Below are 26,000 nucleotides of genomic sequence, written 5' to 3'. Positions count from 1 at the left end.
TCTGTAAGCCTGATTAATTTAGGTGATGTGTTAAAAGCAATTGTGGGTTTTTTAACACATCTCCTTAATAATCAAGCTTAAAGAATCGCAATTTGCACCAGTAGTCAGTAGACTAGATGCAAATTTCTACATCAGAATTAGAAATTTTGTAACCGTCTCACGAAATTTCCGTGAAAACAAACTATCACTTTTTGTCAAAATGGTTGGCGGATTGCTTGCTAAAAAGCCTCGCACAAAAAAAATTGTCTCGAACCGGTTGCTCTGTTTAAAGAATTATTTATTTTGTAAGTGTTCGAGATTAAAAATGAAGTTTATATATTAAACAATAATTTATACATATTTTAGATTTTTGACATTTGTGGGGAAATGGGGTATAAAGAATGGGTGTTGGTGGAAGTTATCGAGATTTAAGGAATGGATGTTGGTGGAAGTTATGGGGTTTGAGGAATAGATGTGGTTATAAAGGTAGGTATATGGATGTGATAGACAGACAGAGGATTTTATGTCAACTTTATTAAAATAAACCACGACTTCTTCTAGCTAATGAAAATCAATTACCCCCATCCCCCCAATCTCCTCCTCGCTGGTTTCCCAATCGCGAAGGCATGTTTATTATTTGTTCAACGTAAAAATTCCCCGTATTACTATTTTTTTTCATTCTCAACATATAAACGGTTAACTTCATAGACGCAAATATCAATTAAACAAAATACTGGATGTAACTGATGTAGCACAACACCAGCGATTCAGCACCAAGAAACTTTTCTGTTCCTTTTCAACATATAAACGGTTAACTGCATAGACACAAATAACAATTAAAACTGGATGTAACTTTTGTGCACAACACCAGCAGTCCGGCACCAAGGGACAGCAACAGCATAACTCGATGCAAAAAAACTTTCACCAGTATAGGCTGCAACAACATGCCATATTGGACAGCAATATCACTGCTACGTAAACATAAACCTATGACCAAAATAAAATTAATGTTTGATCAATGGAAATTTTGTGTAAAATAAAAAAAAATCACTTCAAATGGAGTTCACCCAAATATTCTATGGTTGGCAACAATATCAGATAACTATGGTTTAAACAAAAATTTACATGAAACTAGATTACTCATTTAATTCATTTGAAATTTGTAGTGCTCTGCAGTGAAACAAAAACATTCTTCTACAGTATCTGCCTATTTTGTTAACCAATTCCTCTTAAACAATCCATAACTCAATTTACATATGACCAAAGGAAAGAGCTGTTGACATGATGAAATCCCCAAATGTTAAAATTAAACAATGTAAGCAATTATAGTAGTCAAGCATGATACTTCCCAAGTTAGAACTTATAATTTTTATCAAATTACCATTTCAAGGAGTCTTCTTGCAGTTTTACTAGATGTTCAACATTTTGGCAACCACAATGCAGCATGATCCAGCGTCAACTCAGATATGGCTGATCACAGAAGACTTGAAGCATGGGACTCTCCCACACTCCAGGAGAACATCAGCACCAAAGACTGCATGCAACAGCTCAATTTAATCACACCTTTCACTGGATGACTGCAACGAATCCATGAGCACATAAGACTGCAACAAAGAAGCGCACACTTCACCTGGCTATTGAAAAACAAAAACAAGTTACTAACAAGGAACAGAATCTCATGTGACATAACAAAACAACAGAAGTATGAAGTTAAACTATACAATCTCTCAGAATTACCTTGATTTGTAGTTGTCAAGTTTTACAACTTGAAAATAACAAATGTAATCCATATTTCCATAATAGTCTTAACTCATAATTGCAACAGAGAAGCAAAGGGGTCTACTCTCTAGTCATTAACTAAATCTGTAGCAATCAACTATAAGTTGAATACAAAATTAAAAAAATTAAAACAATTAAAAAAACACAAGATTTCCCAAGTTACAACCAATAATATCAATCACATTACCAATTCAAGAAGTTTTCATGCAGTTACACTTGGGATAGCACCAGCTCGATAAACTGCATGCAGAAGCTGCAACTCAACCATGACTCGATCACACCTTTCACCAGCTGGCAACAACAAAACCATGTTCATGATATGACAGCCATGAAGCTCAGACTTTATTGTCTTCTCAACTTCTGCAACAGTTGAGCAAAGGGATCTCCATCTCTGACCAAAACATCAACTAATGAAACCTATTGCATTATTGCAGGGAAATTTATCAACATCAACAAAATTACTTTACTAGCTCTGAAGTGTTTCAGAACGAGATGAGACGTACAGCCGAATGGCCGACATTTCGGCCAAATGGACAGCAGTTTCGACCCAAGTGGTCACATTATTTGGCCAAGTGAAATTATAAGCCACATTGCCTGTAAATTCAGACAGAAACATTAAGATTAATTAAATTGAAGAAATCAAAACTGGCATTTACCAATTACAATTTCATGGCTGAAAATGTAGATCGACACCGCAATTCCGTAATGTATTTCGAATACACTTTCAGTCAACGTTTCGGAAACAAATAGCAAATATTTCAATTTCGTCCTCAACTCCTCACGAAGACACTCGCGTCACCTGGTGGATGGATGACAATCCATTTTAGCCACCTACCGACAGCCAAAAGATTCCCTCACGATTACCACATTTGATTGACTGTACGGAACGGATGGATTGCTTTCCGAACGAAGAACTCATGTTTCCGAAGCTTAACATCACGACTCACGAGAAATGAATAATCGGATACACATCACATACAAATAAATCTTCTGAGACTGGGGGTATGGAGGGTCCAGACAAAAAATAAAACTTACAATTTTCTGAAGAAAGGAATTATTTTCCTGCCTGTGACTGTAAGGCAGCAGGTTATCTGTGTTTGAGTTAGAGTTCCAACTAACTTTGGCATCAAACAGTTATGTTGAATCTAAGGGAAATATTCCAATAAATATTCCAACATTAATGCAATTAACAAAAGTTAATTACTACCTACTGCTAGAGTAAAGAATTCAGATAAATACAACACATGTTGGTATGTGCCCTGCATCTTTTCATGTGACTTCTCCAAAGTTGCTGCAATTAACCTGAAGATTACCCATGGCCTTGAATATGTTCCCATAGCCTTCTCTATGACAGAAAATACAGTTTATGGCATCAAATAAAAGTTAAAAATTTTTGAGGAAGAATAATACTTGTCTGTCAATGCATAATTTGTAGAAAACATGTTCGGAAAGAAACAACATTGTGGCCATGCTGGTGTTAGTGACCTACCAAGATCAATAGAAACTACCAATAATTATAATAACTATTAACTAAATGTGTGAAAAAGTAATTAAAACTTGTGACCAATATTTTTGGTTTTTACCTATATTGACTTGACTGGATGATGCATTCAGCAAAAGGACGATTTTTAGGCTACTGTTTCCATTCGCGTTCCTTCCTACTACAGCTACAGGTTATAATGAGAAATATGAAAGGTGATCCAATATAAATACGAAATAAATCACATCACCAACAACTTGCACAGAAATGAACTTGAATTGATCTATGAAATAATCGGTAGTTTTCGAGGAATAAAAGGAAACTTTTGACAACAAAACAAAAATCTGCCATGAATCCGCCATGACATAAACAAATGAGGACACATGCCATCTATTGGACACGTCTGAAACTCGGATAACAGAAACATGTAACCCAAAGTTCTTTAGATATTGATATAACTTGAACGGTGTACTTTTTTTTGCTGAAATCTAGCTTGAAATCCTTAGAAATTTACCTAGAACAAAGTTCAGTTATTAGTTTTATGCAAATTTTCCGGAAGTATACCGGAAGTAAGCGATAGCGCCTTAACCACTGAGCTATCGGCAAAATAAATAAATTTTTCATGATCTTCGTTAAATTTGAGGTCGATTATGTGTAATTCAAACGAAACCAAGATTTGGTCAAAATCGAGATTTTTCCTGAACTCAGTTATTTCCATGTCGAGAGTTGGTCATTTAAAATATTTTAAATTCAATAGAGTTCTATTTTATTGTCGAACATGAATATAATTAAATAATTTATTGGAGTTCTATTGTCGCGTAGTGGAGTTCTAGTGTCGGGTATTTTTAATAATATTTAAAAAAGGAGTTCTTATGTCTTTGGAGTTCTACTGTCGTTGGAGTTCTACTGTCGCTTACAGAGAAATTTTTTAAAATTATTTCAAATATTGGGGTTCTATTGTCGGTGGAGTTCTTCTGTCTTTGGAGTTCTACGGTCACCTTACCGCTGAAATTGCTGATATAACTTGATTAAATTAAACGGAAAATTCTCGATTTTGGACGATTTGGGGGTAAACCGGAAGTACGCAAAAACGAAAAATAAAACATGAACTTTACCTCAAATTTGACAATAATCACGAATATCTGGTTATTTTGTGCGTCAATTGAATATTTACTGAACTGTAGACTCATTTACAATCTGGAAGTAGACAATTTTAAAGCACATTATTGAAAATCTAACAAGTGAGCTTTGTTGCTGTAAACTTCAGCAGACAGCAATCACCCAAATTACCTAATAATAGCGGCGATAAATTTCTTCAGAGATTTGTAAAGTAAACTGATGCTTCTGACAGGTGAGAAATGGTCAAAGGCAAAGGCCGTCTAGCGTCACAACTCACAAAGAAGAAACTTTTAAAAGTAACATGAAAACAATATCATCTCTAGATCGTTGACACTCAATTAGACAAAACTAACAAACAAAAGCAAGCAATAACTTTTAAAATACTCAAGCACGTAATATTCTGCCCTCCAAATTTATATCTCGTCTTCCCCAACAGCCACCACCTCAGCATCGCACATCATAACAGACGAAATCCCCAAGGTGTAATGCTTCTACAATGAGGATTGAGGAGTGCTTCTACATGCTTCTACATCTGTTAGTGATCCCAGATTGTTGACGAAATATACAGCAGCTGTTACCTTTACGTATCACACTACCACCTTTTTCATTTTTAATTTCATTCGCTCATCATACGATACGCACCATAAAAAATTACCTTATTCTGAACTACGGATGATGGGGAACAAAAACAATGTCAACAGTCCTGTTTTTCTTAATGCCATATCAAGAAGAATTTGAATTGGCGGAAACGAAATCCATGAGTAGAGAGGTTCACTCATCACTATGCAGTCGATAACAATAACCATCTAATGAGACAATCGCCAACTAAACCAGCCACACCTTTTAGAAAAAACCTTTTCGTGTATATTATTGATCCAAAGGTAAACGTGTGGCGAAACTAGAGCCACCTATTTCCATTTATTTTCTGGTTTTTCATCCCCTGAACTCACATCACATGTTAATTTACTTATATCTCTGTCATCTGTTATCGTTGAAAGACTTTGATAGAAATCCTTCGGGTAACTCGTGCGCACGCGATTTCTATCGGAGACCGACAGCGACATGCTTTAATCCCTGAAAGATTTGCCATTGAAAATATGGAAGGCTAACCTAATGATCTTTAAAACTAACTGATGGCCGACGCCAGTGGCGTTTTTAATGCCGAACAAAATTCAGTTGTTTCAGATTTAAAAATGATTGTAATGTAGGGTAAGTCCCATTGTAAAAATTCGTTGAGTAGACGTTTTATCTTGGGTTTCTATTGATGTAAAATTGTGTGCCCCACTATAAATTTAGGAGATACAATAAGATTGCTAGCGCGAAATTCGAAACCATGTGTTTCTGGTAACAGATAATGCGCACGGACTATACGGCAGCGCAGGTAGAATTAAACAAATGAAATCCGGAAATCCGCGAAGAAATCCGTTGACAAAAAGGGGAATTGTAAAATATGAGAGAGACTGTGTTGTCTTTACATGGTTTGTAACACGTGCGAAAATAGTTGCAAAATTAAAACTACGCGTGATAAAGGCGAAAAATTGAAGAATTAAACAATACTTGATTTAGATTCGAGGAAGCTTGCGTATTACTAGTTGAAACAGTCGAATATTTTGGAGTAGTTCTCTTCAAAGAAGACATTAGAAAAATTCATTGTTTCCATGTTTTTTAGACAGCCATTGTAATTGCTGGGCAGGCAGGCAGGGTCTATGTGTTGATGCATTGTCGCGTAGCTGTCACCATGAAAGAACAACTGAAAATATAATTTTTACTGTTTTTTTAATACGTCAAAAATTTAGTGGAACATGAAATTCTGTATTATATTAAGCCGCATTATTATTGATCAATTTAAAAAATCTAAACTACCAACCCGATTCCGAATTTTGTTTGATAGAAAAGGCCAGAATAGAGTCAAAAGAATTTTTAGGATCCGAGGCTCATGAAGAACATGAATTCCTTTCAAACGAATAGGAAACACGTTCTGCATTGGTAAATAATTTGAATGATATAGTTTTCATATGAATCTTGTGGGAACTTGCTTTAATTTAATTCCACCCACCTGTACGGTTTCAGCAATAACTTTGATCAGTGGCGGGGTAAACTGTCTTAAATGTTGAAGTGCGAAATCCTTAACATCGATGATGGCGACTATTCCATTAGTTTGAGTTTCAGTCTCAGAAACCATTCTTTGAAAACAAAATACGACAGCAGACATGATATCTTCCAAACTGCAAGAACGAAGATCCCATTTGCCTTAAGAGAAACAAAAAAAAATTAACATCAATAAATTCAATATTTACTGAAAAAATTAAAAGTCAGTTTTTGAAATACGTAGGTTTAATATTAAAATCCGACTCCCATTTTTCTCGCGGTACGGAGAAGAAAGAAAAATGCCCATATCGAGAACATTTTTAACTCGCGCCGGCCGCATATCGGTGTAGAATTGCGGATAATTCTTCGTCATTCTCGAGTAATTGTTCAGCTTTTAGAAAAATTTAAACGTTAGTTTTAAAATTGCAGTTTATCAAAGTTAACTTGTATTTTACCAGTTTTACAGCTCGGCTCAGGTCATTCTTTCGGGCGTTAATGAAGCACATAAGCAGTTCATCACTCATCGACAGGTTGATGTTAAATTCTATGACAGAGTTATTAGTAGTTACGTACAAGAAAAAATTTCCACTGTGATATTCAACTAACCTTTGATCAGCAGGCGGAATTTGGCAACGAGTTCTTTGTTGATGTGAGTTTGTGATGATTTTATTTTGTTCATTTTCGATTGAAGTCGCAATATAATCTCCGATTTTTAATATAATGAAATCCTCAATAGATTAGTTTAAATTTGTTACTATGAAATTCTTTAAGGACATGAAATGCAGCCTGTTCACTTCAAAGACTGAAGCTATAATAAAAAGCGCGTTCTGAGTTCCATGGGCACAACCCCAGGCAGCTGCAGCTACTCTTTATAGGCCTTCACTGCCTGGAGATGGTAAGGCAGGTCAAGGACAAATATGTTCGTTTGCGAGAAAACTAGGTCAAAATATGCTTTTACTTAGCACGAAATAAAGAAGCAACCCTTAGCCAGCTCGAAGAGCAACTCACCACATACTTCTATGTAGTCTATACTGATAAAGAGATAACATATATTTTTGAAAGCAATTTACATTTTTTAAAATTTTCCTAATGAAGTTTTCTGAGAAAATAAATCTCACTGCTTTTCGTTAAATCCATGAATTCATTTGAAAATCGTCCAATTCAAGGTGGGATTCGGGTTATCCAAATTCCAAGGTTTTCAGTAAAGTTTTCGTTAATAGTTGTTAGTTTTTGTTACCTTAAGCGACAAGTTCGGGGCTGAATTATTTTGTTATCGACAAACACGATACGATATGATGCAATAACATATTCAATGACTGCTCAGAATCAGGGAAAGGAATATCACTACTGGCACAACCAGTGATTATAGTTTGATAACAGACGCATGCAAAAACAGCAAAACACGCAAACTCTTCACAGAATACGGACTCATCTGATCTTCTCTCTTATTAATTAGCCCTAACCCCCTGATGTAACTATACAGAGCTCTCTTAATCGACACAATAAATCACGGGTACTACGAGGAAGCTAATACTACAAGGGAAACGAATAATATTATACATACGCAATTGGACCGCCTCTTGATTCGCGTGTTAGCCGGAATCGAATTTTCCGCACAATATATCTATGTAATAATTTAGATGATCACCGACGAGCCTGATCCATCGAGCTTGAAAAAAAAAATTATCAGTTGTTTGAGCTTACGTTACTTTTACACTATGCCTGTTAAAATTATTCGCTTATTTGCATTCGAATAAAGTTTAATGAAGAAAAAATCACCTGATGTATACATCGTAGCCCACTGTAATTTTTTTTACAAATTTTACACAAACAATTAAAAATAATCATCATAAAAACACTAGCGTGAAAACAAGCGGCACAGACGCATGACATAAAGATACGAGTATTAAACTAGTGGGCACGACAAAATACATAATTCTAAGAATTTAGAATTTAGAATTAGAAGATTTAGAATAAGAATTTTTTGATATTACTAGCATCCAATATCACACATTTTTAAGCGCCCTTACGGCCTTACCTCTAGTTAAAACAATCGAATAATTTCGAGTAGTCCTTTTCAGGGAAGACATTATAAAAATGCATGGTTTCCATCGGTTTCAGGCAGCCGTCGTAATTGCTGGGCAAGGAAGCAGGATCAATCTGGTTGTGTAATGTTGTATAGCTGTGGCCATGAAAAAACAACTGAAAATAAAAATGTAGTTAGGATAGTTTTAGGGATTCGCCGTTAAAAAGAGAAAACTAACTCGATTGCGGATTTTGTTAGACAAAAAAGGCCAAAACATGGCAACTAGGATTTTGAGGATACGAGGTTCATTGAGAATATGAATTCCTTGTAAACGAATAGGAAACACGTCCTAGAGGTGAAAAGTCAAATATTTTATGGTCCAAGTATTTATTGAGAAATTAATTTCCAAATATACCTGTACGGTGTCAGCCATTGTTTTGATCAACGGCGGAGTAAACTGCTTCACTTTGTGAAGTGTAAAATTTTTGAAATCCAGGATTACAACAATGCCATTAGTCTGAGTTTCAATCTCGGACACCATTCTTTGAAAACAAAAGACGACAGTATGAAAGACGTCTTCCAAACAACAAACGCGAGGATCCCAATCGCCTTGAAAGAATATCAGAAATGAAAGCTCATAAAACACAAAGAAAATAAATTTGTCAAATACTTAGGTCAACTATAAATACACGACGACCATTTTGCTCTCGTTGGGGTGACACAAGAACAAGACCCATATCGAGCACTTGTTTGGCGCGCGCCGGTCGCAACTCAGTTAGAAGTTCTGGGTAATTTTTCGTCATTCTGATGTAGTTGTTCAACTATAAGGGCATTTTTAAAAGGTTTTAAAATTTATCCACTTTTAGAATTTACAGTTTTACCAATCTCATAGCACGATTCACGTCGTACTTCCGAGCGTGAATGAAGCACATCAGCAATTCGTCACTCATCGATAAGTTAATGTTAGATTCTGTAAAAATGTAACAGAGTGAGTCAGTAAAAACAATGTCACAAAAACACATTACAGTACCTTTAATGAGTAGACGGAATTTTCCGACAAGTTCTTTATCGATGTGAGTTAAAGATGTAATGTTGTTGTTCATTTTCGATTGACGTAGTCGCTGCGATTACCTTTTCCAAAAAAATACAGTTTCAGTGCAAAGTCATACAAGAATTCTAACGGAATAACATAGCACAGTGCGATCCGATTAAACTTACGTCGACGAATTTTTACTTTCTAGTTTCTAGTTTGAACAACACGAAACAACTAAAGCTATAGTTAAAATTTCAGTATCTGGCTGCCTGGTTATTACGTACCTGTGCCTGTCGTGGTAATACTGATGCGTGTGAATCTTTCTTTAAGAATAGGAGTGAAAAACGGAGTAAGGGTGATCATTTTCTTACCTTGAATTAGGTTATACCTTGACCAAAAGGAAAAGTTTTGGACTAAAGAGAAATAATCTGATCGCTGCTGGAGGCCAAGCTAGGGACGTGGTTAAAGCCTTTTGTTTTTTTCGTAAAAAAACAGAAGTAGATAAGGTGGGGTAAGAATTTTGAAAATAAAAAATAAGAAATTCCGAGAAGATGGTTTCTTTTATAGGTAGAGTAATGTAGCCCGCCCCTTCGCGCAAATGTCAAACGTTTTGCGATTTAACTATTGTAGTCTACAAATGTATGAGCATTAATTTTATGGTTAAAAATGAAGGCGCTAAGAAAAATCTGCTATAACGAAACGAATCGCGCTGCGTCAGCAAACAAAGCGCAACAAGCTAGTTGACCTGGGCTCTAACACACATTAAAATTATTTTGAATTTTTTTCTCTAGTTCTTTTATTCTACTTATTATACTACTGTATTATTCTTACACTCTCTTATTTTCATATTTCTTGGATCTTTGAAACAGCAATGAAAAAGAGTAGAAGTACCTTATTAATTAAACATTAATAATTAAACTGATCAGAGATCACTAGCAAATACTTTTCTCACTTCCCTAGAGCTGGAATAAAGTCGATTAACACTTCTCTGTTGATCGACTTGTCAAGTACTAGCTGCTTTATCCATTTACTGTATTTTCATTGGATTTTTAGTATGAGAATTGAGCGCTTACTGACCCAAATATTAGCGAGCAAAGGGCGCGTGCTCTTTGGATAAAGCAGGATCTTGGGGTCAATATTATGTAGAGCAAGCAGAAAGCTCTTTCGGTTGACCTATTTGTCCTATGTTATTAGTACTTATTAAGGAAGTGTTATCTAAATCCAGACATTTTAATTAAGATTAAAAAAAACTGTTACTTAAAATAGAACTTTGCAGCCTTTGCTGACCATTACTGCATCCAATCTTTTTCAAATTTGGCGCAGCAAAGTCCAACAGGATCTTGAAACTAGTGACAAATCCATCTGTGATAACAAAAACGAAACGATAATAAAATACGAAAAATACTAAATCGCTTTCAGATTTTGTTAAAGGACATAAGAATTATTATAGTTTTTTTGCCAAGCAGTGCGAAGCAGTGTAAGTTTTCATCCCAATTATAAAATACCACCAAACGAATATCTATGGCTGTGATTTTTATTAAGTGACATTAACTATGCTAGAAAAAGTTGTCACATACGTATGTGGTGTCGGTGATCTTATTACAAGCATAAAATAGAGCTGTGCGATATAGGAAATCGAGAAGAGCTTGGGCGCATTGCATAACCTAGCAAACTAAAAAAAAAAAAAAAAAAACTACGAACAGCAAGTGATCACGTGGTGTGCCAAATTTTTGAAGTCAGCAATCAAGATAACTAAATAGACTTTGAATATCAACCCATTCCATCGTCTGCTGTCTCATCACCATCTCTACACGTGCACAGCTATTCCATATTCATAGACGGTGGGAAACGCTAGTACCAAATTTCCTTTTCATGTTTTACTACCCCAACGCACCACGTCTCCTTCTTCAACAGCTCCTGTTGCCATCCACTGGGGCTTTAGAGTGGAACAATCCGCCTTCCATACCATAATTGCAGCTCAGCAGAAACTATCTGTGGGAATAATATCGAGTGAAAGCACTTTAATTTATTCATTACTTTCGACACTCATTTTGTAACAGAATATGCTCTCTTCCTTCGTTTCTCTGGTTTCTCTGAAAGAAAGAATAAAAAAGGGGGAAAGTAAGGAATCCTTAAGAGTAACGGGGACAACAAACAATGTTATTTAGTGGACAATATTCCAACGGATCGTTCACTTAACTAGAGTTGGTGGAATAACGCATACAACTACTTAAGCCTTTTCAATTTAACCAACAATCCCTACTGAGGATAATGCAACGTGTTCCTTCTTGCAATCCATATGACTGATAGCGTCGCATACCGCTAAGCCGTCACATACAAAACCAAATACTGTTGAGGTACGGCTGTGCTCAACCTTATCTTCACCCAGCCTAATGCAAAAATCGGTAGCTACAATGCTACACTGGGACTTCATGAAATCGCGTTTAAGTCGAAAGAAGACAGCACCTCGCATTTTCTTCAACGGAGACGCATCTGCCATGTACAGTGTTTCGGGTCCCGGTACTCTTCCTCCCATTATGTACGTCTTTGGTTTAGCCTGTACATTTGGAGAAAAAAATTTTATTACCTAATAAGATGAAGGGTCATTTTTAAAAGGAGTGTTGATTACATCGTAAATGATAGTCCCTTGATACGAGACTGCGCTTTTCGCCAGACAACTTGCGACGAATCTCTGGCACATAACCGGGGCAACACTAAAATACAAATCAGACAATAATTTTAAAAAATGTTCTAAGCTTTCAACTGGAATAATACTTACTCTGGTCGAAGTTCAATTACTACACTGCCATATTCTTTACCGTTGACGGCTAGAACAAAGAAGGCCTTTTTATTGAACAGCGGCTGTATCGGTATAGATGGGACGTGACAAGTATTCCCATGTGGCTTTTCCGCGCGACGAGCTGAATTTCGGGACACAGAATCATCTTGCTTGGGAGGACGAACATTTGGCTGAAGTTTCCTAATAGGTTTCTCTACGGGATGACTGGAATCATGATTTCGAACAAAATTGGCCGGTTTTCCTACTGGCAACGAGTTTCGTTCTCCCTTGCCATTTCTTCCTGTTGATTGGTTCTTTGATTTACTTGATTCAGCTTCGGTTCTAGCCACATTCTTTCTTTCTTTCGTTACAATTTCCGCTTTGTTCGTATTCTTCTTTAGTTTCAGAGACTCTGACTGATCGGTACAGTGGGCGGAGTTAGTCCGTTGTCCGTTTTGGTTACCAGACAGGACCAAAAAGGCCAGGGTGGTTAAAAGGTATGAATCGTAACTGCTGGCAGCTTCTGAAGGAAAATTAATCAGAGCTGAATCAAAGAGAGGAGCGGCAAACTTTTCTCCCTTGGAAGTCTTAATATCCATAGAGACAACGGCGTTTCGCAAAGACGAGAAAGCGGCCAACTTATTCCTATCAAAATCGTAAAATTTATTTTAGCTTGAAACGTAAGACGTATACATGCACGATCACAGCAAGAAATAGTTACCCAGTTTTTACAGCCTTGGCTTTCGATTCAACAATTAATTTATTATACAACTGAAATAAATTGTGAAGTTTTTCGGAAGTTCGTTGCTGGTCACTCGCTGGCACATTCAGGTGAACGGCCACTTCCTGCATTGAAATGTAAATGTTATAAATAATATATATATGGTATGATCTTTGAATTCAAGGAAGCGAACCGATAAATTATTTGCAAGTTTTTCCATTTGCCAATCATTTTTTTTTCGTCGATTACGTATTTGTTGCTCTAAGGCTTGAAGTGCAGTTTCAGTGGCCTTCAAAGCCAAATCGGCCTATTAGAAATTTTTTTTAGTTGAACCGGTAAATTCCTAGATGAATAATAACATTTATTTACCTCTTGATGTTTGCTAAGCGCACCATTCCACTGACTCTTGCACGTGACCAACAGCGTCTTAAGATGTATCTCAGCTATTTCTCTCCCATCTTCAGTGTCCAAATTATAGGTTTCGTGATTCTCAGGATGACTATCTGCTCCTTTTTTAAAAGTCACGTAGCAAGAAGAACACCAATAATAGCTGCCTGTCTCAACTTTTTCATTTGATGACCTTAGAGAAATCGCAATAATTTTCTTTACTAATTCATTGGAAAAATTGTAAAGAGTACATACCCGATAGCTGACGATGCGCTTAGGTCCTTCATTTGATCTAATATGTAGAAATTTGTTTTGAGCGCTTCATCCAGCGATTGCGAGTTGACGTTAGTAGCTTCTAAGCAAGTTGGACAATTTATCACGGTCTTGGTCTTCTGGTGCTTCTAGATAGAAATAATCTCACCATTAATTACTATAAACACTATGTTTTTAAGTAAAACGCTTTGAAATATCTTAATTGTCAACAAGATTAATTATTATTGGATTTGAGGTTTATAAAGTAGAGGTGATCTGTACTGCTGTGGGATTTTAAGTAAATCACCATTTTAAAAAAAACATGAGAAAACTATTTAAGTTGTGAAAATCAAACAAAAAAACAACAGGCTCAAATCAAATCAAACACTTTGAGTAAATGTTTTGTACTTACTTGTAGACATTCAAGGCAGAAGGAATGGAAGCACATTAAAAATTTGGGCCTCCGTCTCATAAAATCATAATCTTGAAAGCATAAATCACATTTTGATGTCGTCATCTTTTATGTAGGCCTATCTTTGCCAGAAGTCAGTGACTTTTTAGTCAAAAATGGAATATGATTTGTCTGGAATTGACTTTTTTCAGATGTGACACCTGTTGAGGTTGAGGCCAGATGATTTAAGTTATTAGTGCTGGTTCACCTGGTTGATACACCTTGCCCTGGGGATTACAAATTATGAGCAGACACATAAAAAATTAATAAGATATTGAAATAGGTGCAAAAAATTATCACAGGTTGGTATAATAAAAATGATATAATTTTTTAAATGCAAATCCGAGATGACAGCAGGATGGTGGCACGCGAGAGTGAATTTTTTTACAATGGTTTAACAAAGTGGTAAGTGTTAATAATAATAATAATAGCCTCAGTAATGTGCAAAGCATGGAAACCATATTTGTATGTTTTGACTGCTAAATTGAAACAAGTTTTTAACCAAATGATGAGAAACTAAACTTATTGCCTAACCTAAATAATGGATAAAACCGCAGCTCAATCCCTATGCAAACTAGGCTATATTACAACACATCAACACATCCTGGTCTTACACTGCAACTGAAAACGTTTGACTTATGACGTACGCGTAATGACTTGAGAATAATGAAATGTAATGGCTGTCAGCCCCAAAGTCCCTAAGGGCAGGGTGACAGGAAACAGGATGGAGGTTGGGACGTGCAGAATCGAACACATTATTTGCTAACATACGCTAACTTATCGTAAATAAAAGAATAATATTATTAAATTACCATGGCACAGATACCATAGATAAAGACCACAGATAAAGACAATGGACTTTATCTGTGAATCTGTGATGCACAGATATTTAACAAAATTAATCTTTCTACAAAACACACCTTGAAAAACAAGATTTTCCGTTCTACTATAAAATGTAGTAGGAGACTCAGGTCAAACGTCAATGCTCAATGGTCAGCAGAATGAAATAATAGTAGATACAGTATATTTTTTGCTCTAAAATCAGAATACTTCAAGGAAGCAAAGAATCAAATTTCAAATAATTCCTCAAGTCGTCTCGCACTTAAAAAACAATTGACGTACGATGCGCGTAACTGGTTTATCCCCTTGGGGTTTACTTTCAAAACATCGTCTACAAAAGACAAATTGTCAAAAAGTCGGGAAAAATGAACGTCGTGGAAGATACAATCGCGATTACCCTTTCAGTGGTAAGTTGTGGTTATGTTGTCATGCGTTTGTCTCTTCAAATTTTAACTAAGAATGTGTTTTTAATTCTGGTTCTCGATAGATAATTTTTTTTGCCGGTGGATGGGTTTTTTTTATGAAACAACTCTTCAGGGACTATGAAGTTCATCATCATACCGTTCAATTAATATTTTCAGTAACATTTGCTCTTTCTTGCATTATGTTTGAACTTATTATTTTTGAAATTCTAGGGATATTAGATGCCAGGTATTATAATTTCATCTTTCTAACTTCATAAATCATACTAATGATTGCAAATATTTTTAGCTATCGCTTCATATGCTGGAATGTGGTGCTATACACAATGCTAGTATTTGTGATTGTAATTATACCGTTTTATATTGGATACTTTGTGCTCTCAAATATTCGTTTTGGTAAGTACCATATATATCCCCGTAATCTTTCTACATACAGATATTGCATATTCTGTTGGTTTACTAGTCAGGAAAGGTCTTGTCAAAATTTTGTCCCTGATAGTTTGGGTTATCTATCTATACCTATTCTGGAAAGTTGGTGATCCCTTTCCAGTAATAAGCAGTTCTAAGAGGAGTCTCCGTTTGCTCTCAATGGAACAAGGCATCTCTCGCATAGGTATTATTGGTGTCACAGTAATGGCCCTTCTTTCTGGCTTTGGTGCTGTGAATTATCCATACACTTCCATGGCAGTATTTATGAGGTAAACTTTATCAAACATGCTTCTCTAGGCTTGTGCTAATCTCCCACTGTAGTGAAAATGCTGTCCTATTATATAATCTAATTTCAACATAATTATTTATTATAGACCAGTTACGCACACTGACATTCAGATAGTGGAAAGGAAACTGATGCAAACTATGGACATGATCGTTGTTAAGAAAAAGCGAATCGCTCTCATGGAAAGAGACTCCCGAAGTCAAAAGAATAGAAACACTAAAGAGACCAGCACTCTCGGAGTTTGGTCTATGTTGAAAAGTGTAGCTTCTGTTCGAGTCAGTAGTTCCGAAAGTAAGATTTTGGGATTCAAGAAAAAGAGCTATTTTAATTAAACTTCTAAATTTATTACTAGATTTATCATCTTTAAAATCTGAAGTTTTAGCTCTAGAAGAGCTTAGTCGTCAACTTTTTGTAGAAGCTGTTGATCTTCATACAATGGAAAACAGGCTAGAGTGGTAAAACATTAGGTTTTGTGTGATATTTCTAAAGGTGCAATCCTTAAGAATAATTTTCTCTTTATTATTTCAGGTCTACAACATGGCAAGGAAAGTATTTTAACTTTCTTGGTTATTTTTTCTCAATATACTGCATGTGGAAAATTTTCATTGTAAGTATTGCCCTATCAAATTTTAAATGACAGAATTTTAAGAAATCTTGTAATTTTGTTTTTAATTAACAGAGTACTATTAACATTGTGTTTGATCGAGTTGGTCGAGTAGATCCAGTGACGCGCGGTCTTGAAATTGCCGTACATTGGGTTGGATTGTCGATTGACTTTAACTTTTGGTCTCAACATGTCTCTTTTTTGTTGGTCGGATGCATTGTCGTTACTTCTATTAGGGGGTTACTTTTAACCCTAACCAAATTTTTCTACGCAATCTCAAGCAGCAAGTCATCCAACGTCATTGTTTTACTTCTCGCCCAAATTATGGTAACTATATTACTTCATCTTTTATTTTTTCTCTAATTGAAATGATCAAAATTTTCTTGCTCTTCGTCAATTTTTAAGGGAATGTATTTCGTATCATCTGTTTTACTAATGCGCATGAACATGCCTGCCGAGTATCGTACCATCATCACTCAAGTGCTTGGAGATCTGCAGTTTTCTTTCTATCATCGATGGTTTGACGTTATCTTTCTTGTCAGTGCTCTGTCATCTATTGCTTTTCTTTATCTCGCTCACAAACAAGCTCCCTCAGCAGACAGTAAACTTAATAACTATTAATTAAATTCTTGAAATGAAAACTTAGCCAAACAGGTGATGCAATATTTTCTCAGAAAATTTTTCTCAGCTTGTTTCTCATATTGCTTGATATTTATTTTATTTGTCGTCGATTGAGTGCATGTAATATAAATACTTGTGTCAACATTTAACTTCTTATTCGAACGTCAGCTTCATTTATCCCAAAGCCCGGCATCTTTCATTTTCGCTATATAGTATTTTTCGAGTGCGTTGGCGCACTTGCAATATTCCGTGTCAGCCTCATTATAGTGGCGACAATTGGAAAACATGCGTGAAATGTCCGCCATGAAGAGCTTCCGATGGATGTAGTAACGATTTTTTAATCGGTCCCCCATGGTCTTCAAATCTACAATGAAAATAAATTAACAGTTGTACATCGGAACGTTAATCTATTGAACACAATTGTAAACGTACCCATCGGAAATTTGATGTGGTCGTAATAATCTGGTACTTCCGCTCGATCAACAGGTTTCAAGAAGGGCCAGGAAGAGGCATGACTTCTCACCTATATAGAAAAATGGAATAACATTATTTCTTCTTTTCATAAAAATTAAAGCAACCAAACCTGATTGAGAACCGAACGTAAAGCTTGATATAATTGCTCTGCATCAAAAGTCTCTTCGATTATACGCTTAGATCCGTAGCCGTTAGACGGTCGCCAGCCCGTCAATTTCAGTCCGGGAATACTATCAATAGGAATCTCTCGAACACCATCTTTAAAGCAACTGAGACCTGGATGAACTTGGCTAATTTCTTGCTGCTTCATTTCAATTAGATGTTTGACAATCTAAAGATTTTTTTAAAAAGAATTAAAAAAGGAACAATAATGTAGGATAGTAAATCTTGGTAACACCTCTTTCTGCTTTCGAATGATTGCGGTAAACTCTGTGTAAATAATACGGGGATTTAACTCGCATCCCATTAGAGTTGCTCCTTCGTAGTCCTTGATGTAACCGTTATAAACGGACTTTGGAAGTTTTATTTCTTTACTAAACCCTTGTTTCTTGAAATAACCTGCACATCAAACTGCATTAGGAAAATTATTTGAAAATAAAAAATTTGTTTGCTCACCAATGGCGTATTCGTCGGCAAAGGTAAGAAAGTGAAGTACATTGTGTTTGATATGGTAATCCTTTATGTGATTCATCAAGTGAGTTCCGTACCCTTTAACCTGCTCTGAGGAGGTAACGGCACAAAATACGATCTCGGTGAAACCTTGGATGGGGAACATTCGAAAGCAAATACCACCAATTGGTCGACCATCTTTGATCAACGCCAAAGTCCGATGCTTGCTACACGTAAATTGGATAACATTTGTAACTTTTGATGATTTAAAGTATTCGAGAAAAAACTTAGTACTCACCAATCGAAAACCAACCGCGTGATGTATTCTTTCGGCATTCGAGGTAATTGATGCGAAAAAACATTTTGTAAGCCAACCAACCATGACATGGTTTGTTTGGATACGGTCTGTGTAAGAGAATTTCCCACTACGTGAAAGGATATCAAACCACGACGTTCTTCCTGTTTTGCCGCTTCGTCTCTTGGTGCATTTTCTGGGAAGACGCTCTGGAAAACCAAAATAAAGCTCTTTTTAGAAGAGCTGAATTCTTTACACGTAAGAAATTTTGTGGCTTACTTCGGGACCAAGCATCTTTTTGGGGTCGTTAATTACGACAAGAATTGTGGCGACAGTTTCTTCAGATATGTCATTATCCAAACGTACCCTTTTCGCATCACCTTCCACACTAGGTTCGCTGTCAACTTGCCGCTTTAACAAGTTCCTAATTCAAATTGAAAATGATTTCCATGTAGACATAGGGTGGACATGAAGTTTCGACATTACTTTTCTACATCTTTGGAAATTGATCTGACAATCCCGCTGTTCGTCAAACGATGGAAAGTTGCTTCGTTGCTGGACTGGGTTACATTTTCCTCTAATATCAAGAATTATCAAGAATTAGATTAAACATAAATAAGTTGAAAAGCAATGAAATAAATACCTTTGATGTTCTCCTGTTGATTTGGGAGTCGATGGACATACGACGGATCCCACACAGGCGATGCATCATTTCCTAGTTCCATTTCCATGTCTGCCAAGAACTTCGGAAAATTATTTATGATCATATCCCGTCGTTCGGGTGGCAGTCGGTCTTTCTCGGCTAAGAAACGATCCATGAGCTGTCGCTGCACGGTGGAATAGACCAGTCGAAGAAAGGACCGACCAAAAATAGCACTAGTTTCATATTGCGGTAGGGAGTCGCAATAGCTCGGAACATTGCAATAGCATAACCACCTGCCAGAGTGTAATATTTTTAAGTTAAAAATAAAATGTTAAAAGCTAATTTAAACTGAAAATAGGTTTACCTCGTGTAACTAATTCGATACACGGAGAGGTCAGCTTGTGGATAATGTTGTTTCCACTGAGTAGGGGTTTCTAATTTCCAGTGATTTAAACAGTGGATAAACATTTTGGCAAGATCACACATTTTTTGAAACTCCTAGAACACAATCAATTAAATTTAATATTTTAAAGGATGACTTTATTTGATTTCTCACCTTGGGGATTTGTTGACTGTATTTGAACATGACAAAATTAGTAACACCTTTGCTAATACTTAGTTTTTCAAAGGGTGGAGAGCCTAAAGGCCCTTCTACAACTGGTTTTGTCATTTGCATTATACATTTCCTCAAGAGCTATATTCCAAAAAAATAAGAAAATTAAAGAAAACATCTTTATAACACTTGTTTCGCTAAAATGATTTCAAATGTTATTACTTTAAAAAGGCAAAAGTACACTTGTTTGTTGTCTGGATCTTCTTCCTTGTTAACACAGACAAATAAATTTTCTATGTCCACTACCAGACTCAAAAGTTGGTTTAGTTCCTCATTACTGGAATTTATCAAGTGAGATACATGATCTGAAAGGTTATGCGAACAACTGCGGCATGGATCAGTTAAATTTGCTGATGGAAGAACCACATTTATTCCTGTATTGTTGACATTTGGTGGTGTAGTAGGATTTTTCCATCCATTGCATTTGCAATTTTCATCAAACTGAAAAAAATATTTACGGAGAAATGTGTCAGTTAAGTGGTTCTTCATTATCAAAATAAAAATAATCTTAAGAAATAAAGCATGTTCATTATAGAACATTGAAAATGAAAACCCACCTTGCAACTTGAATAAACAGCTAGCTTTTCTAATTTCTTAGGATGTGGCCATTCACGAACCTGCTGCTTTCGCAGTTGAATTTTTTGAATATTGTTCATACGATTCGTACCAACGCCAGCAGCTGAGTTGTTATTTGCCGCAACTGGGTTAGAAGTGTCAGTCATATTGGAAATGTTTTTATTCCTGAAATTCACGGGAAACCAAAATCTGATATCCTTTTTTTAGTTGTACATCACTTTTAGTGAACTTCATAAATATACTAACTGAACTCAGAAGTACGCAATTAGGGGAATTTACAGGGATTTCTAGCAGAAACGCGTCGCGAAAATTTTTGTTTACCCCCGGCCCGGTGGCGCGAGATTGCCAGATTTACCGTTTTTAGAACGGGATTTTATGAAATAAAACATAAAAATTAATTTAATGAAGAACAGATTTTTTAAAATTTGAAATTTACATAGACAGCAAGTGAGAAACTAAAAAACTGTTGAAAAAAAACAAGTGAAGAAAATCACCTTTTAAAATACGATTTGAAAAAATCCGACAATGTTGGACTCCAACTTCACTTAACAAAATGACAACATAAGAAATTATGAATTTACGTCTGAAGATTTAAAAAAAGTTACCCTGTTTACGAAATCTGTTTCTTGGAGGACTAAACTTCAGCTGTACTTTCCTGTGGTAATTGTATGGGGAAATAATTTAACCTGGATGTAAATATGGATCACGAAGAAGTAAGCAAATCTATTAGCAGACCATGAATCGCACATAATTTTCGTTTTTACTTACAGCGGCTGAAAGCGTCATTGCATTTTACCGTGGGTAAAATGTGTGAAGAACAGGAAGCTAGAACTCACATTAGTTTTGACAAGCATGTGATAGCAACAATAAATGAAATTGTCTGGCAAAAGATCAAGCTGGTTACACAAGATTTGGAAGCTTTTGCCAAGTATTAATTTTCTTGATTGCTTATGTTAAAATAAGATGTATGCATTGTTATTTACATTTGTTTATTGAGGCATGGAAAGCGCACAACAATCAATGGAGATGATGTGAAGCTGCTGGTTCGAAGGAATGAAGATTTAGTAAGTATTCAAGTAAAAACATTGTGAGAAGCCAATTGAGTCCATTGAAAAATTATTACAGAAAGCCATAGTAGAAACACTAGGATCAACCAACTCAGAGGATAATGCAAAAATAGACAAGGGGAAAGCATTGGTGAAGAAGAAGAAAATCGAGACTGTTCCACCAGAAGTGACTCTGGACACAGATGATGATGACATGTTCACATGACTATGATCTAAGCTGTATTGTTCTACATCAGGGAAGACAGTCGTTTTGTGCGTTTGGGAGGATTATGTGGTATGCGGAACATCAAAAATAATTAAAATAAACGACGCTTCTAAATCGCCGCAAATAGAAACACCGAATACATATTAAGAGGCGTGTAGAAATTCCAACCGATTATTATTTTTTTTATGGCTACCAAATAAATGGTCGAATGTCGTTTAATTGTGTCCTGTCGTCAGGCACTCGTCATTTAATACAGAGTTACATAGCGGAAATATTTTTTTAAAAAGTCACCGACACATTTTCCTTGTTTAGTTTCCCTTCCATTTGTCTTCTAAAACGTGAAATATTTTCTTTAAAGCTCGGTCGAAGTGGTGGAAGTCAACGCATTGACTCTTATGGCATTGCAGGATTTACACAGGACACGCCCATCCAACGGGTAACAACCGCGCCCTTCAGCTTCCGACGATAGAACTAAATCGCAGTCCTAATATCCCAAAAAACCATGTTAGGATGTTGACAATTAGAAAAGTAAATATATGCCAAGTTACCTCGCATTTGTAACATTGTACGTGAAAGCTCCGATCCAGAGCGACAACACGAACAGTTTCTTCCTGTCCAGGCTCTGGCATGATGGGATCGTGACAAACAGAGCAGCGCGGAGCGAATTTCCTGCAACCAAATATATACAATTTTAATAAAGGTTCGTCAAGAAACAAGAAATAACAATCGTACTTGTGGAAATCGTCAATGCAGTGAATCCGGTTGGCGGCATCAACCGTGAAAGGAATGCCGTCCAAACAGAGTAGACAAACAATGCAGGTGAAACACTGGGGATGGTAAGGTTTTCCTGTGGCACGTAAGATGCGGTCGAGGATCGGCTCGGAGCAAACACAGCATTTCTCTAGGCTATTCTATTTGTCGGTCAGAAAAGGGAGTCAAGGGTTAGAAACTGACACCATTTCAAATCTGTTTTTTTTTTCTTTTAATTTACCATGTAACATTCTTGACAATGGGGTTCGCCATCGACCGCATAGAACGGCTTTCCTTGCAGACGGCAATTGCAGACACGACAGGTAAAACAGGCTATGTGGAACACACGGTCCATGGCCGTGCAACCAGAGCCTTCACCCACGACCTTCAAACCGCAATCGGCACACATTCCTGCGCACGACGTTCAGAAGAAAAGCAGCGTGAGTGTGTGTGTGTGTGTGTGTTGTGTATAAACAGCAAAGGCCAGGCCGGGCATAAAGCCGAAAGAGGAAAAAATAAATATATCAACGTCCTTGACGGATATTTATGCTCCCAATAGGTTCTTTCTCTCTTGCCTTTTTGCCCAAATCAACAAGATCGTCTCTCTTTCTTTTTTAGAAAATGGCAAAAGCACCAATCAAAGTGGAGGAGAGATCCACTTGTGAACCAAGATGTTGAAATTTCAATCGTACGCACTTCACTTTAGAGCTAGACGAATTTACTAACCAAAGAACTCTGGGTCGGCGGCATTATCCATAGACTGGACGAGCAAATTGGTGAGCGCATCCACTTCTTCCTCTTGAACTGGCGAAGTGGCTCCCTTGGCGTGACTGGCTTGGGGTTTCAGGGTAGCCGCAGATCCACCGGCCGCAGATCCGCCACCGTAGGTGGTACTGCTACTGCTACCGCCGTAAGGCGGATAGGCAGACGTCGTGTAGTGCGACGGGCGAGTCAAGCTCGACATGCTGCCAGCGGGACTGTGTTGATGATGAGGTCGTGGTTGAATCGGCTCGTACAGCGACTCGTAGTTGGACGCCTATAATATACCCCATCACCAAATAGATTCAAAACAATAAAACATTAGCACCCTACAGTTTGAAATCATCCTGGAACAACACGAGTGATACCAACAGGCGTGGAAACAACAGGCACAGGTGTTTTGATATCCGAATCGTTGGGAGGGAATCAACTGGAACAAATTGGAGGGTGACTGAATGAGATAAGGAGCGAGGAGCCGTTTCTAGCAACAAGTAGTCTGAAATCCGCGTGCCAAACCACTGAGCCAAAAAGGTGACACGCTCACGAGAGAGGGAGCTTTGACGTAATCAAGTGCGGGAAACATGCAAGCAGCGCACGGATCTTGGCTCGTCGTTACTACGGGAAAAACCTCTAGATGCGCCCAACTCCTCCTCTCTTTCTGTCCCTCCCACCACCACCACCTCAACGCGGCACGCAGAGCTCCAACTTTCGCTGCCATATAAGTCGCGCTGAGCCCAGTCTCTCTCTCCCCCCCTTCTTTCTTAATACTCGTTTTCTTTTTGTGTGTGCATTCGGACTATGGGCCCATTCCTTGATGGGAGGTGAGATAGAGAGAATTCACAAACTGACTATTCACGCTACCATTCGAGGCAACCATTTTCGGGACATAGTCCAAGAGCAACACACTCAATAGCTGTGGCTCAAGGAACAAGCTAGAAATCCGTCATCGGGCAAATTTGAAAAGAATAACTCGTAAAAAAGAAAAATCCCAGATGTAAAGCATTAAAAAGAAGAAAAAAAAACCTTTCCAATAAGAGAAGAAACAAATATTCATTCCGTCAGTTCAGTTTCTACCTGGCCAGTATTTACCTTCGTAAAGGCGGAGGTCGGAAAACATGAAGCCAAAAAGCAGTTTGCCCACCCGCTGTCCCAGAACTTTTTTTTTAAAAAAGCAACTCCCGTTTTTGACCGCCTAAATTATTTATAGCTCAAGCTGCTGCTGGTTTGCTGAAGCGAGCGATTTATATGAAACGTCGGTTGGCGCGGCCAACTGTCAACACACTCGATGTTGTTTCTTTTTCAATCGTCTTCAGAGATGCAAACGTTGATCAGTTGAGGAACCTTCATTTTTATTTGGGTTAATCAGGTCACAGATTTACTACTCGAGCTAAATGACGCAATCCATCCGCACGAAACACCATGAATCACCTTCGACCAAGTGTGGTGCGAATCAAGCCAAACTTTTGGCAGTCATGAGCCAAAAACGCTCCGCCTCTAGAGTGAAAAATTTAGCATTTCTTTTTAGATTGAGGAAAATAAGAAAAATATGAAGGAAGATAAACAACCATCACTCCGTATAAACCAAGGTCGGCCAGTGAGAGAGAGAAAAAAGCGAAAACACTCTAGCGACCTTGACGGCAACTCGTTATTCCGATCGGTTAGGCGAGTCTGTCCACCGCTATTTAAGGCAACAACGTGAGGCCAAGGGAAGTGAGTTGGGGAAACATTTCAGCTTGTTAATTTGTTATCAGGGATTACGAGAATACAAAAGAGTTATATACATCAGTGAATGCGTGACTAAGAGAGAAGATACTGGACCTGCGATAAAGGAGCGTAGTTGCTGGTTGATCCTGTTGTCGATCCGCAACCAGCCCTCCGCAACTCGGAATAGCTCGAGCTAACCGGAGACGGAGGTGACGTCACTTCCTCAGTGGAGGACGGCGTGGGGAATAGATGCAGATGGTCACTGTTGCTGCCGTAGTAGCCCGACAGATCCGAGGGCAGCGGTGGCGGAGGCAGAGGCAAATCTACGTCGTTGTCACACGAAGCGAAGGCGGGTGGTGGGGGTGGTGGAGGCAGGTAGGGTGGTGATCCTAGTTGATGAATGTTGCCGTAGATGGGTTCTTCATTCTGTACTAGGTATGGCTCCACATTTTCATAGTTACTGGATGAGCTGACACTCGTCAACAAACTGCCATCAGCATTGTGTGTTTTCAAAACAGTGCTGAATGATGGTTCTAGACAACTAGAAATATTTGAGCTCTTGGGGACAATAGGGACCTGGGGTTGAGCCTTGTACTGAGGTTTAGGTGCTACTGAAGGACCAAACTTCCTCAAGCTGTCCGGTGACATTTCATAACTCATTTGACTGGATCTTTCTACATCACCAGAAGAGATACCTAACCGGGAAAACTTCTTCTCGATTGGAATGCTAGCCATTAAAAAACTAATTCAAACAGATTCCTGAGTATATATATAGACAAGGATTAATGTCAATACAAAACGTACGACCAGTCTTCCGACAGGATTCTTTCAACTTTCAAGGAATGGAATTGTTCAATGGGAAATTGGAATGTAAATTGGGTGACTTACGAAAACGCCCATCAAATCTATCTTAACGGATGAAAAAAATTATCAATAACACCAATTGTATATCACCATAAAAAAACGTCTATTCTATTCTAAGAACTGCTGTCAAAATCCAGAAACCACG

General features: G+C 37.4%; 7 protein-coding genes and 1 long non-coding RNA gene across 18 annotated transcripts; 2 read left to right on the top strand and 6 right to left on the bottom strand.

The window, feature by feature from the left end:
- Positions 1-508: 508 nt before the first annotated feature.
- LOC124350231 lies at positions 509-5,251 on the bottom strand. 5 transcript variants are annotated; one of them, XR_006920511.1, is made up of 10 exons: positions 4,529-5,251; positions 4,354-4,435; positions 3,342-3,425; positions 3,169-3,262; positions 2,966-3,103; positions 2,415-2,903; positions 2,221-2,352; positions 1,946-2,165; positions 1,361-1,613; positions 509-966 (listed from the first exon to the last, which is right to left on the bottom strand). It is a non-coding gene; the product is annotated as an uncharacterized LOC124350231 (long non-coding RNA). The 5 variants fall into 5 exon arrangements; XR_006920512.1 differs by lacking the exon at positions 4,354-4,435 and adding an exon at positions 3,489-3,752; XR_006920508.1 differs by lacking the exon at positions 4,354-4,435.
- A 345-nt stretch (positions 5,252-5,596) lies between these two features.
- LOC124349939 (alpha-tocopherol transfer protein-like) lies at positions 5,597-7,371 on the bottom strand. Of its 2 annotated transcripts, XM_046800889.1 has the most exons (7): positions 7,052-7,371; positions 6,901-6,989; positions 6,686-6,836; positions 6,414-6,607; positions 6,225-6,335; positions 5,915-6,107; positions 5,597-5,826 (listed from the first exon to the last, which is right to left on the bottom strand). In XM_046800889.1, the coding sequence occupies exons 1-6, from the start codon at positions 7,122-7,124 to the stop codon at positions 5,946-5,948; spliced, it is 780 nt and encodes a 259-aa protein (XP_046656845.1). In that variant the 5' UTR covers positions 7,125-7,371; the 3' UTR covers positions 5,597-5,826; positions 5,915-5,945. The 2 variants fall into 2 exon arrangements, with proteins under 2 accessions (XP_046656845.1, XP_046656844.1); XM_046800888.1 differs by having other exon boundaries at positions 5,597-6,107.
- Positions 7,372-7,572: 201 nt separating this feature from the next.
- Positions 7,573-10,534, bottom strand: LOC124349938 (alpha-tocopherol transfer protein-like). The gene is made up of 8 exons (XM_046800886.1): positions 10,396-10,534; positions 9,502-9,602; positions 9,353-9,441; positions 9,142-9,292; positions 8,887-9,080; positions 8,710-8,820; positions 8,484-8,647; positions 7,573-8,114 (listed from the first exon to the last, which is right to left on the bottom strand). The coding sequence occupies exons 2-7, from the start codon at positions 9,572-9,574 to the stop codon at positions 8,486-8,488; spliced, it is 780 nt and encodes a 259-aa protein (XP_046656842.1). The 5' UTR covers positions 9,575-9,602; positions 10,396-10,534; the 3' UTR covers positions 7,573-8,114; positions 8,484-8,485.
- A 976-nt stretch (positions 10,535-11,510) lies between these two features.
- Positions 11,511-15,131, bottom strand: LOC124349568. Of its 6 annotated transcripts, none has more exons than XM_046800280.1 (10): positions 14,629-14,856; positions 14,483-14,573; positions 14,056-14,321; positions 13,647-13,792; positions 13,374-13,584; positions 13,198-13,311; positions 13,005-13,129; positions 12,284-12,928; positions 12,134-12,218; positions 11,511-12,061 (listed from the first exon to the last, which is right to left on the bottom strand). In XM_046800280.1, the coding sequence occupies exons 3-10, from the start codon at positions 14,158-14,160 to the stop codon at positions 11,750-11,752; spliced, it is 1,743 nt and encodes a 580-aa protein (XP_046656236.1). In that variant the 5' UTR covers positions 14,161-14,321; positions 14,483-14,573; positions 14,629-14,856; the 3' UTR covers positions 11,511-11,749. The 6 variants fall into 6 exon arrangements, with proteins under 6 accessions (XP_046656236.1, XP_046656235.1, XP_046656238.1 ...); XM_046800279.1 differs by having other exon boundaries at positions 14,483-14,570; XM_046800282.1 differs by lacking the exons at positions 14,483-14,573; positions 14,629-14,856 and adding an exon at positions 15,015-15,131.
- A 101-nt stretch (positions 15,132-15,232) lies between these two features.
- Positions 15,233-17,445, top strand: LOC124349681 (Golgi pH regulator-like). Its single transcript, XM_046800466.1, has 9 exons — positions 15,233-15,341; positions 15,422-15,585; positions 15,646-15,752; positions 15,820-16,054; positions 16,160-16,362; positions 16,424-16,526; positions 16,600-16,678; positions 16,751-17,002; positions 17,081-17,445. Exons 1-9 carry the CDS (start codon positions 15,300-15,302, stop codon positions 17,294-17,296), a joined length of 1,401 nt encoding a protein of 466 aa, XP_046656422.1. The 5' UTR covers positions 15,233-15,299; the 3' UTR covers positions 17,297-17,445.
- On the bottom strand, positions 17,365-20,843 carry LOC124349476 (histone acetyltransferase KAT2A-like). Its single transcript, XM_046800123.1, has 13 exons — positions 20,488-20,843; positions 20,093-20,371; positions 19,874-20,011; positions 19,682-19,815; positions 19,318-19,610; positions 19,161-19,251; positions 18,954-19,098; positions 18,678-18,883; positions 18,386-18,606; positions 18,168-18,328; positions 17,880-18,101; positions 17,729-17,819; positions 17,365-17,660 (listed from the first exon to the last, which is right to left on the bottom strand). The coding sequence occupies exons 1-13, from the start codon at positions 20,650-20,652 to the stop codon at positions 17,467-17,469; spliced, it is 2,340 nt and encodes a 779-aa protein (XP_046656079.1). The 5' UTR covers positions 20,653-20,843; the 3' UTR covers positions 17,365-17,466.
- Positions 20,844-21,029: 186 nt separating this feature from the next.
- LOC124350148 (centromere protein S-like) lies at positions 21,030-21,991 on the top strand. The gene is made up of 4 exons (XM_046801181.1): positions 21,030-21,219; positions 21,277-21,434; positions 21,504-21,570; positions 21,632-21,991. Exons 1-4 carry the CDS (start codon positions 21,205-21,207, stop codon positions 21,776-21,778), a joined length of 387 nt encoding a protein of 128 aa, XP_046657137.1. The 5' UTR covers positions 21,030-21,204; the 3' UTR covers positions 21,779-21,991.
- On the bottom strand, positions 21,773-25,991 carry LOC124349636 (thyroid receptor-interacting protein 6-like). Its single transcript, XM_046800395.1, has 6 exons — positions 25,106-25,991; positions 23,255-23,564; positions 22,770-22,939; positions 22,511-22,689; positions 22,327-22,447; positions 21,773-22,262 (listed from the first exon to the last, which is right to left on the bottom strand). Exons 1-6 carry the CDS (start codon positions 25,724-25,726, stop codon positions 22,131-22,133), a joined length of 1,533 nt encoding a protein of 510 aa, XP_046656351.1. The 5' UTR covers positions 25,727-25,991; the 3' UTR covers positions 21,773-22,130.
- Positions 25,992-26,000: the final 9 nt, after the last annotated feature.

This window comes from Daphnia pulicaria, chromosome 7 (assembly GCF_021234035.1).
Source record: "Daphnia pulicaria isolate SC F1-1A chromosome 7, SC_F0-13Bv2, whole genome shotgun sequence".
NCBI lineage: Eukaryota > Metazoa > Arthropoda > Branchiopoda > Diplostraca > Daphniidae > Daphnia > Daphnia pulicaria.
Note: the sequence above shows the minus strand (reverse complement) of the source record. Positions and strands in the feature narration are given on the sequence as shown.

Excerpts from the sequence above, each read along its gene's own strand:
- LOC124349681 (XM_046800466.1), top strand. The coding sequence starts at position 15,300 with ATGAACGTCGTGGAAGATACAATCGCGATTACCCTTTCAGTG. Across the intron at positions 16,363-16,423 it reads TCGAGTCAGTAGTTCCGAAA|ATTTATCATCTTTAAAATCT; the intron begins GTAAGATTTTGG and ends ATTTATTACTAG. Across the intron at positions 17,003-17,080 it reads TACTTCTCGCCCAAATTATG|GGAATGTATTTCGTATCATC; the intron begins GTAACTATATTA and ends TCAATTTTTAAG.
- LOC124349476 (XM_046800123.1), bottom strand. The coding sequence starts at position 20,652 with ATGACTGACACTTCTAACCCAGTTGCGGCAAATAACAACTCAGCTGCT. Across the intron at positions 18,329-18,385 it reads TGCCGACGAATACGCCATTG|GTTATTTCAAGAAACAAGGG; the intron begins GTGAGCAAACAA and ends TTTGATGTGCAG. Across the intron at positions 17,820-17,879 it reads TACGTTCGGTTCTCAATCAG|GTGAGAAGTCATGCCTCTTC; the intron begins GTTTGGTTGCTT and ends TTTTCTATATAG.
- LOC124349939 (XM_046800888.1), bottom strand. The coding sequence starts at position 7,124 with ATGAACAAAATAAAATCATCACAAACTCACATCAACAAAGAACTCGTT. Across the intron at positions 6,990-7,051 it reads ATTCCGCCTGCTGATCAAAG|AATTTAACATCAACCTGTCG; the intron begins GTTAGTTGAATA and ends ACTCTGTCATAG. Across the intron at positions 6,837-6,900 it reads TGAGCCGAGCTGTAAAACTG|CTGAACAATTACTCGAGAAT; the intron begins GTAAAATACAAG and ends TTTTTCTAAAAG.
- LOC124350148 (XM_046801181.1), top strand. Across the intron at positions 21,435-21,503 it reads GATTTGGAAGCTTTTGCCAA|GCATGGAAAGCGCACAACAA; the intron begins GTATTAATTTTC and ends TTGTTTATTGAG. Across the intron at positions 21,571-21,631 it reads TTCGAAGGAATGAAGATTTA|AAAGCCATAGTAGAAACACT; the intron begins GTAAGTATTCAA and ends AAATTATTACAG.
- LOC124349636 (XM_046800395.1), bottom strand. The coding sequence starts at position 25,726 with ATGGCTAGCATTCCAATCGAGAAGAAGTTTTCCCGGTTAGGTATCTCT. Across the intron at positions 23,565-25,105 it reads ACTACGCTCCTTTATCGCAG|GCGTCCAACTACGAGTCGCT; the intron begins GTCCAGTATCTT and ends GGTATATTATAG. Across the intron at positions 22,448-22,510 it reads TGCATTGACGATTTCCACAA|GAAATTCGCTCCGCGCTGCT; the intron begins GTACGATTGTTA and ends ATTTGGTTGCAG.
- LOC124349938 (XM_046800886.1), bottom strand. The coding sequence starts at position 9,574 with ATGAACAACAACATTACATCTTTAACTCACATCGATAAAGAACTTGTC. Across the intron at positions 9,293-9,352 it reads TGAATCGTGCTATGAGATTG|TTGAACAACTACATCAGAAT; the intron begins GTAAAACTGTAA and ends ATGCCCTTATAG. Across the intron at positions 8,821-8,886 it reads CAATGGCTGACACCGTACAG|GACGTGTTTCCTATTCGTTT; the intron begins GTATATTTGGAA and ends TTTCACCTCTAG.
- LOC124349568 (XM_046800282.1), bottom strand. The coding sequence starts at position 14,160 with ATGACGACATCAAAATGTGATTTATGCTTTCAAGATTATGATTTTATG. Across the intron at positions 13,312-13,373 it reads CGCTTAGCAAACATCAAGAG|GCCGATTTGGCTTTGAAGGC; the intron begins GTAAATAAATGT and ends AATTTCTAATAG. Across the intron at positions 13,130-13,197 it reads AACTTGCAAATAATTTATCG|GAAGTGGCCGTTCACCTGAA; the intron begins GTTCGCTTCCTT and ends ATTTCAATGCAG.